The following is a 10467-nucleotide window of genomic DNA, read 5'->3' on the forward strand; positions in this document are numbered from 1 at the left end:
TAATATAAATTAGACTATTATAACTATATTTAGAATTCTATTTAAATTATTGTTATAATTTAATTTTAATATTTTATTAAATATTTAAAATAAAGAATTTTAAAGTTCTTTATTAATTGACTGAGTGCATGTCAGCAATTAAACCGCCGTTATCAAAGTGTCATGACACACAAATCAAAGCCAAACCAACACCCAGAGCAACAAACGCTGGACTTACAGAGCAAAGTAACATGTTGTGATTGTACGGGCAGGCCAACACTGCACACCATAAACCTGCAGCACGTCACTCCATAACTGATCTTTCACCTTTATGTCAATATAAAACATATTAAGCTGGCCTTTGTTGTTTGTTTTGTGACAGGAAATGAAAATCCATTTTTAAAATACAATAAAGTGAAAAGTTTTTTTTAATGTCAAGCAGTGTAACTTATTACTAAATAAATGAGAAAAAAGCATTATATAAAAACTTACCCGTGTGCCTTCTAGGAAATTTATACCTAGATTTCTAATATAAAGCCATATATCTAACCTTTCTATTGATCACATAGTCTTTGCACTAGGTGACCTTGAAGGGTGAAACTCAAGGTTATAAATGTTTATCTCAAACAGTTTGGAACCAAAAACGTTTAAACACGGTGGATGGTTGTGTGTTGAGGATAAAGTGATTCAGGTTTGGACAGAATTGATCAAATTTCAATGCCACACAAAACCAGATACGATGGCATCACTGAATCACATCTGTACATCAAACATGTAATGTGCGGGTGTTACGCCGTCTCAGTGTCCCTTCCTGTTTAACTTTGATGTATTTCATGTTATAAAATATTAGAATCATATAAATGGCAGGTAAAACCTCTGTTGAGAGATAGAGTACTGTAGATCACATACACTGGTAAACCAGATCTTCCACTTTTCATTGTAAGAATACTTGACCAGAAGGTTCTTGCTCTGTGGAGACGTTTTACCTCAGTTTCTGGTAAGAGGTCAGTCATTCTCAACCACCTTTATTAGACAAATGGTGTGCACCTGCCATCTGTCACTGTTTTGCAGACACAGACATAAGTGGCTCAATGATAATGACAAAAACTAAGGATTAGACGTTTTATTAGAGCTCATGGAGCATAATATTGGATACATGTGTCCCAAAATAGAATAGAATAGAATAGAATGCTTTAGAATATAGAATAGAAAGCCCTGTGACCAAAAGACAATGGTGGCAGTAGTTACAGAGAAAGACAGCTGGACTCGCAATTTTCTGCTGTCGATAAAAGTTGCCCATCATAGTGAAAAATGTTAATTACACTGTTATGAGACAAACATTCCAGCAAGGAATTCAGGATCATTGCAGCAGTTCATGTTGTAAAGAAGTCCTTGCAAAATGATATTGTTTAAAAAACATGTAAAAGACGCAACAGAAATAAATTAAACCTGTAAGGCATCAGGCAGGTGCAGAAATGTTGGAGGCATACACTTATATCAAAGCTTTCTCAGAGGTAGAAAATGTTCCTTATAAGTCAACAGCTAAAGTAACCGGTTGTTCAGTACATTTGAAGCTACCGTGGAGCAAGTACCAAAAGTTTTCCTTTTCTATTACACAGACAGTCACTTTTTAATAGTACGGTGTACAGTAACAGGTAAACACAAAATACACTTGCATAAACATGCTTTCAAACCGAGATAAGCGCTCGCAATTAAGGCATAGCTTTGATGAATTGCAATAGGTAAGAACGGTACTGAATGTGAATGGTAAAAGTCTGGAAAAAGGCATCATCATCATCATCATCGGCGTCATTGTCTCCAGAACCAGCCTGGATGAGTCACAGCTCAGACGTCACCACAGTACAGGAAAGTCTATGTGAGTGAAGCCGGGGTCTTCCTCAGCTCCCAGTATGTGTTGTTACTGACCCAGCTGTCGTTCTTTGACTTTCTGTGGAGGCAAGAGTGATACAAACTGTGAATCATTGATGGGTGTGAGCAGGAGAGATCTCGTTGACACAAACTGCATGCTCAGAAATTACGGTGGCTGAGAGAGGTCACACCACTTCCACATGAAGACCACACTAACACAAAGCCCTTATGAATACAAACAAGTGTGTAGTCTGCACTAACCCCTGCTGCATAGGCAAACCTTGATAGTCTAACGGTGACAAGTGGCACTTTTGTTGAAGGCTTTACAAAGTACAGTTTAGTGACCTTGACCTTTGGATCCCAAAGCCAATAGGCATCTTTGTGTCATTACCCTAACACATGTTTAGGGTGACATGGTGCTTAGTGGTTAGCACTGTTGCCTCACAGTGAGAAGGTCCTGGAATCACTAGCCCCTGGTCCTTTCTTTAGTGAGTTTGCATGTTCTTCCTATGTTTGTGTGAGTTCCCTCACGTGCAAATTCCAAAGACATGCATGATCGGTGACTTGGAAACTTTACAAGTTTTACAAGTTTTACTGTAGGAGTGTATGAATGTGATTGTTTGTTACAACCCCAATTCCAATGAAGCTGAAGTCGTTTGTTGCCCCGTCCCAACTTTTTGAAATGTGTTGCAGGCATCCATTTCAAAATGAGCAAATATTTGCCCAAAAACAATAAAGTTATCAATTTGAACATTAAATATCTTGTCTTTGTGGTGTTTCATTGAATATAGGTTGAAGAGGATTTGCAAATCATTGTATTCAGTTTTTATTTACATTTACACAACGTCCCAACTTCATTGGAATTGGGGTTGTATATGCAGCCCTGTGATAAGTTGGCATCCTGTCCAGAGGTGTACGCCGCCTCTCGCTCTGTGACTGCTGGGATAGGCTCCAGTCCAGGCTTCATATTATTATTTTTTGAGGAAGTGGGTATAGACAACGATTGAATGAATGAATGAATGAATGAATTACCAAGAACTGACTGCACTCACAGGATTTTTACAAACTACACTCCAGTGAGCTTGACCACTGATCTTTTAAGAGAACAGCTTCCATGCATCTATCCATTTTCTATACCCACTTACTCACTTAATGGGTCACGGGGGTGCTTAAGCCTATTCCAGCAGTCATAGGGCGTGAGGTGTGGTACACCCTGGACAGGATTCCAATCTATCACAGGAACAATAGGTTTCTTGGTGTCATAACCAAGGTTGGTGACAATAAGATAGTTAGGAAGAAGATTTTACAATGGACGCTCCAGTGACCTTGACCTTTGGACCCCCAAATCAAAAGGCCTCTTAGGGTAAAATGGTAAATGGATTGCATTTATATATTTCCATCTGCATCAGACGCTCAAAGCGCTTTACAATAATGCCTCACATTCACCCCGATGTCAGGGTGCTGCCATACAAGGTGCTCACTACACACCGGGAGCAACTAGGGGATTAAGGACCTTGCTCAAGAGCCCTTAGTGATTTTCCGGTCAGGCTGGGACTTCTACCCTGGTTTAATCGACATCAGGCCATCTGGTGGCAAATTATGCTAGAGAAGGCGACTGTCCAAAGTAATGATTGTCACGGAGCAAAATGGATATAACTTTTTAAGGATTTGGATTGTGACATGAATCAGGAGTGAAATACTGAAACTAAAAGACCAAAAGACCTTTTGACAAGACTTGTCAATGTACCACTGACTTTTCATTTACTTTATTGATGATTTTACACTGAAGAAGGCCACATTTTTGTGTTTATTTGTTTGCAATAAACTGAACAATAGAAGTCAGAAAAGTCCTTCGGGGCAGAAATTATTAGAATTTTTTTTTGGTGGTATTAATATCTCTGTTGTGTTGTGGTTGTTTGCAGTGTGTCTATTTTTGGGTGCATTGTGTGAATTTACAGCAGACATCAAATTAAACTGCTGCATGCGGTGGAGGTAATATTTGTGTCCTCCATGTTTGCAAGAATTTTCTGAATTTGCAATATGCTTTTGATGCACCTACCTGTGGTTGAACTGATGCAGGTGATTGTGTGTTTGTATTTATTGCATTTGCTTGTGTTGTCTTCATGTGTAAGTGTTGTGGCCTCTCTCGGCCACCATAGTAATCTCTCTCACTTTTTAAAATGGTGTCAGAAATTTAGGTCACCTGAAGAATTTTGGATGGTGTGTGACGTTGTTCTCTTCTAGGACACGCCTCCTCTCTCTCTGCAACTGTTCTATCCTCTGTTTCTGCAGCTCAGCAGCCTCCAGGTTCCCCTCCTCCAGCAATCTGCCAGTGAGGCACATTTACTTTGGAAAGCATGCTAAAACATTAATGTGACATACAGCAGAGTAATTTTCACTTAGATTTTTAAAGATAATTTATGAATAAACCAGCTAAACGTGGCGAGAAGCAGACGGAGCAGAGCAGAAAGTGGCATGTGTGTTGCTCATCTCTCCCACACACCTGCTTGCCAAACAAACAGGAGTTCCACTCAGGCTTTTCACATGTTCATCACCAGGTCATTGTCTCCATCTGTTTGGATGCTTGTATGATCACCTGTTTCCTTGCTGCTTAGCCACACCTACAGCTCTGCCCTCCACCTCAGTATCACTCCTGCTTTGTCCACTTCCAGCATCCCTCAACCCTCTGCGTTGGTCTGTTTGCTTTCCAGTCAGCCATGTAATCACACATGCAACTCTAGTCACCTTCAGAAGATGAGTGCAGCAAAGCCTGCTCAGTGCCTTGGTGGCAGATCTCCTCAGGTCATTTGCTTTCTATTTCTCTTTCCCCTGGAAGCTGCAATAAAACTCACTGGAACTTCAGATCTGGATTTGGATTCGCCCCTTGATAGTGACAGGTGCACACTTGAAGAAATTTAAACCTTGAAAGAGGTCTTATTATACATCTGCTAAGAAAACTATTGTGGACCATCAGGTGTCCTAAAAACATAGTAATTTTTGCAGATAAAATACTGTACCTCAGAGACACTAAAAACCCCATTTCAGGTATCATGAAAATACCCGTTTGTCTGCCTGATGTTTTGAACAGAAAGAAAATGGGGTTCAATCGTACATCCGGCATAAAGCAGCGCAAAGTCCAGTGTAAGAATCATTGTCATTTTTACCCTCTGGGCTCGCAAACTCTGAATAAGACTGCCATTTGAGCTCATGTGGACATGTTGGTCAAAAAATTATGTGTTGTCCGGCAAAAAGCTGGCACATCACATCACCAAAAAGCTTTCATGTCTTAAAACTTCAAAAACCTGTCCAGCACTAGTGCCATATAAACAGCACAACACTCAAATGCACCTTACATAAGCAGGTTCACATGCACGTACACTTTGCCTGCTCACGTTTGCCTGCAACAGAATCAATACGAGGGAGAAGTAAGTTATCTTATAATAGAGTTCCAAATGGCCGTCGCTCGTAGTTTTTTGCCACTGCAGTGAATCAGACACAGATGAAATTCTGCTGCTCACCCAGCCCGTGTGTTGCTCTGAACAGAATTTGACCGTTACGAGCTGCAGATTTATGAAGAGGTAGCAAAGATGCCGCCGTTTCAGAGGAAAACGCTCGTACTGATCGGAGCCCAGGGTGTTGGTAGGCGGAGCCTGAAGAACAGACTGATTGTCATGAACCCACTGCGATATGGAACCACTGTACCCTGTGAGTGTGCAAGGTCAAAGGTCACTCCCAGATGTCCTGCCAGAGCGCATGTAACACGTTTCTTCACATCTTCCCTCCAGTCACCTCACGGCCTCCGAGGGAAGAGGAAAGACACGGACAGAACTACTGCTTTGTGACGGGGCGGAGATGGAAAAGGATATCAAGGACAGCCGTTATCTGGAGCACGGCGAATACGACGGCAACCTTTATGGCACCAAGATAGACTCCATCCATGAAGTGGTGGACACGAGCCGGACCTGCATCCTCGATGTCAATCCTCAGGTGAGTTGAATGTTGAACACGGTCAAGATTTAGTTTTTGTTTTTCTTTTCTTCCCTCCCTTCTTAAACCTTTCGGTGATATGCTCTTGATGTTTTCTGTCCAGGCCCTGAAAATGTTGAAGACTGCTGAGTTCATGCCATTTGTGGGTTTATTGCTGCTCCTGAACTGGACACACTAAGAGCTATGCACAAAGCCGTGGTCGACGCTGGACTGACCACCAAACTGCTCACAGTAGGTTTTATAGTTGGCATAATAAACCAGCCTACAAAAGCCAAAATAATTAGTCTGTTAAGCCCCTTTCACACCCACGGGGGTGCTCCCGGTTGCGCCGTGCATCATTATGACGACGCCGCGTGGAAGCAACTCAGTGCCGAGACGATGCAGCTCGGCGACACAAAGGAGGAAGCAAGTCGGGCGCCGAAAAATTAAACTTGTTTAATTTTTGTGGCGTCCTGTGCTCGACGCAGAAAGGAAGTGGTTCCAGGGCAAGTCGGGACAAAGAGGCGTTACCCAGTGTGACTCAAAGCCAATTTATGATTCCTGCTGTGTTCCATTGTTCCCGCAGTATAAATCACACAGGATTGTTTTTATACCGTGTCCTCAATGCAGTAAAAACTACACATTGGAAAAAAAAAAAGACCTCAGAACTGATTGCCAGAAATATCCAGTAAAAAGTCTGGACATCTCTAGTCCACTCATGGACGTTCGTTCACGCGCGCACATGTGAACAGTTAAAAGAAAAAAAAAAAAAAAGTCTGGCTGCAGGCATTAGTTCCTTGTTCTCTGCTCAAACTCTCGCATCACAGTTAAAAAAAAAAAAAAGGACATAAGTCCTGAGACAGGACATGTCAACATTAAGTAGAACTCCAGACATCTCCACATTTGCTTGATGGTTCGTTCGCACGCATGCGCACGCATCTCGCTGTCAAAGGAGGAAAGAAAAGGAAAAAAATTGTCTTCAGGCAGTTAGTTCCTTTCTCTCCTCAGACTCTCTCATCACAGGAAAAGGACATAAGTCCAGGACATGTCAACATCAAGTAGAACTCCAGACATCTCCACATTTGCTCAAGGATGGTTCACACGCGTGCATCTCACGGTCAAGGGAGGAAAGAAACTACTGTATTTGGTCGAGAGTTTAGACACAGCTGACTGTGAACAACCAAACATTTTTTGCAACATTGCGTGATGATTTACCCTCTTTTAAGAGTTTGATAATCCTCTCCTTTGTTTCATTTGACATCTCTCCTGTTGGAGCCATGATTCATGTCAGTCCACTTGGTGCAACAGCTCTCCAAGGTGTGATCACTCCTTTTTAGATGCAGACTAACGAGCAGATCTGATTTGATGCAGGTGTTAGTTTTGGGGATGAAAATTTACAGGGTGATTCCATAATTTATTCCTCAGAATTGAGTGAGTCCATATTTTTTTTTCCTCTGCTTGGTCTAAAAAAGTAACCGTTACTGACTGCCACAATTTTTTATTTTTTTTTGATTTCTTACAGTGTTTCTTAAAGCCAGAAAGTTGCCATTTGAAATGACTTTAGTTTTGTGTCATGTCTGTGATCTGCTTTTTTTTTTCTACAAAATTAAACAACTGAATGAACATCCGCCAAGGCCGGTGATTCCATAATTTTTGCCAGGGGTTGTATAACAGAACAGCAGCCAAACTGTCTGCAGCCAAACTGTGCACTCTGACTTCTGTGTTCAGGGAACCTGCAGACTGCATCCTCACTTGTCTGCCTCCTGGTGCGCGGACCTGACGCAGATATTCCTGCGTCGTCATGACACCACAGGAAGCAACTGGGTTTGAAAGGGGCTTTAGTCAGTGGATAGAAAAATACATATTGTGATAAATGGTAGAGAAGCTTGAATCTTCGACTGGACTGGGTTGCCTGACGCAAGGACGTTTCGCTTCAAATCGCAGAAGCTTCCTCAGCTAAAATTCTTGCTCTGGAAGTCTGACTTCTGTCTGAGCCAAAGAGCAGATATTGGTCAGTGTGAGTTGGTTTTCTGTAAACCCCTGTCTGGAGCTGCCTGTTCTCTCCAATCGTAACATCACAGTCCAAGAAGGCTAAATGGTTATTTCTGGCATCCTCATGTGTGAACATGATATTGGCGTCCACCGAGTTGATGTGTTCTGTAAAATCCTCAACTTGCTGTTGCTTGATTTTAACCCATGTGTCATCAACATATCTAACCAGTGACTGGGAAGAGATGCCAGTGAAGATGTCAAGGCTTGTCTTCTCCACTCACTCCATGTACAGATTGGCCCAATGGGGGATACCGAGACCCCATCGCACAACCATGAATCTGTCTGTAGTAATTCCCCCTAAACAGGAAATACGTGGTGTTGAGGCAGATCTCCAAGAGTTGGCAGATGTGGTCTGGTTTGAGTTTGGTCCTTTCAAGTAGAGACTTGAAAGGAGTAGAGAGTAGAATAGAGAGGTAGAGAGTTTTGTTGGCTTCTGTTTTATTCTTCTCTACAAGAGTCAGACAGAAGTCAGGACTTCCAGAGCAAGAATTTTAGCTGAGGAAGCTTCTGCGATTTGAAGCGAAACGTCCTTGCGTCAAGCAACCCAGTCCAGTCGAAGATTCAAGCTTCTCTACTATGGAAACCACCTGGACAACTGAAAGCCTACACACAAAGAAACATTGTGATAAATGATTTCAGTACCAAGAGGATTCTAGCCTCCAAATGGGGGGAATTTTTCTCCTTTTGTTTCTTTTAAAGTGTTGATTAGTTTTAAACAGTACCAAGGATTACACTATGACTCAAACTTCTAAAATACTTGACTGTCTAAAATGTTACCATGTCTAAAATACTGTGGTTCTCAAACACATCCTCAAGGACCACCTAAATTTTCCGTCTCTCCTTGCTGTGCCACAAGCTGATGAAATCATTAAGTGTAAACTAATCAGCTTGTGACAGAGCAGGGAGAGATGGAAAATGTGTAGGTTAGGAGGTCCTAGAGGACCGGTGTGAGAACCACTGGTCTACAGTTAGTGGTTTACAGCCAGTTAACATTTTGCCCTCTGAGCTCCACAACCTGTCGATGAATCTGAAACGGATGTTTTCTTATAAATTACAGTTTATCATACTCAAACTGTAAAAACAGTTTTCACATTTGACAGTCCTTGAGTTAACCATGTGCATTGAATGCTTCTGCCAGGAAAATAACCAGTAAAGACATTTAAAATCATTTATTTGTTAAAAATCACTACTCTACATTTCTCTTTTAAAATGAGCTACAAGGACAGCTCAGATACAGTGTTTTGGAACTGTCTCGCATGGGGTTAGGAACTAACATGGTGCCATCTCCATCCTCACGAGCACAATCTGTTTATGCAACAGGAGAACGACCTAAAGAAGACCGTGGATGAGAGTGCCAGGATCCGCCGGGCGTACAGCCACTACTTTGACCTGACCATTACCAACGACAATTCTGGACAAGGCCTTTGACAAACTGCAGGAGGCCGTCGAGCGATTGTTCATAGAGCCGCAGTGGGTACCCGTCAGCTGGGTGTACTGATGCTCTGCTCCTGACTGGTCAGACTGAAGTGTCCCAAGATGCTCAGCCTGGGAAGAGATGGGGCAGCCAGAGGGAACAGGGATCCAACAGCCTGCTGCACACAAGGACAAAGTGGGGGACAAACCAGCGAGAATGTGGGTTCCACTCCAACCCGCAGCTGAGTCACTTTGCTCTGACGTTCCAGATACGTTCTAGCATACTATGCAAATCAAAACAAAAAAAAGTGTACTTATTTATTGGAAAAATGGTTTTAAGCAAATGGTTTTGATTCAGGGTGACTGGAAACAACAACTTACCATTATGTCAGGAAGGTTTAAGAGTAAAAAAAAAAATTTTTTTTGCTATGTTTTTAATTTTACATTTGTATGCAAGATAGGACAAGCATATTTATTCTGGAAAAATGAGGGCTTGTTCCACAAAAGAATAATACCTCAGTGTTACAGTTTACAGTGTATATACATCAAGTATTACTTCACTACATAACTGCTTGGAGAAAACAACAGGGGAGACACGTTCTCTGTTCCCTTAAGGGAAAAATGGTTCCTTGCACATGGATTAGTTAAATGATGGAAGAGAAAATATCACACAGATATACAAGAAAATACTATACGATTTATCTAATGCCAATTGGGGCACCACAGGCTTGTATTATCATAAGTCACTTCATACATTTATGACTGTTTAGAGCCGTCACTGCCGTGCTAAGAAATAACTTTTCCACAGGACTAACAGGGTAAAAATATCCCTTTTGATGTGATTACTAGCACCTAACCTTTAAAAATCATTTAATTCAAAGGTATATTTTACAATATTCCAGACATGTATTTTAAGAGGTCAAATAAACATGTTTTGTAACGATCTGATTCATGATCACTCTATTACATTTCCCAAATCGGTTTTGCTGCTCAATGAAGAAGAATGGTGGACCAGGAAGTGAATTTTTCTTGGTCAACTTTTATGTCTCTTTAAAATTCATATACCAAAGTGCTTTAAAAATGAGTCTGGTGCAGGTGAGTTCACATTACAGAGATTTAAAGAATTTTTGGGGGTGTAATTCTTCAAACACAAACTGCATTAAAAGTTTCTACAGGACATTTTTCTGC

At 41.4% G+C, this 10467-nt stretch overlaps 1 protein-coding gene across 1 annotated transcript; it reads left to right on the forward strand.

The window, feature by feature from the left end:
- Positions 1-5387: 5387 nt before the first annotated feature.
- Positions 5388-10224, forward strand: LOC117513491 (MAGUK p55 subfamily member 6-like; the record flags this gene model as incomplete). Its single annotated transcript, XM_034173666.1, is given in 7 exon segments — positions 5388-5553; positions 5634-5690; positions 5693-5835; positions 5939-5978; positions 5981-6066; positions 9187-9276; positions 9278-10224. Coding segments are annotated over 7 exon segments (669 nt in total), but the record flags the coding sequence as incomplete, so codon positions are not given.
- Between the last annotated feature and the right edge of the window lie 243 nt (positions 10225-10467).

This window comes from Thalassophryne amazonica, chromosome 7, assembly GCF_902500255.1.
Source record: "Thalassophryne amazonica chromosome 7, fThaAma1.1, whole genome shotgun sequence".
Taxonomy (NCBI): Eukaryota; Metazoa; Chordata; class Actinopteri; order Batrachoidiformes; family Batrachoididae; genus Thalassophryne; species Thalassophryne amazonica.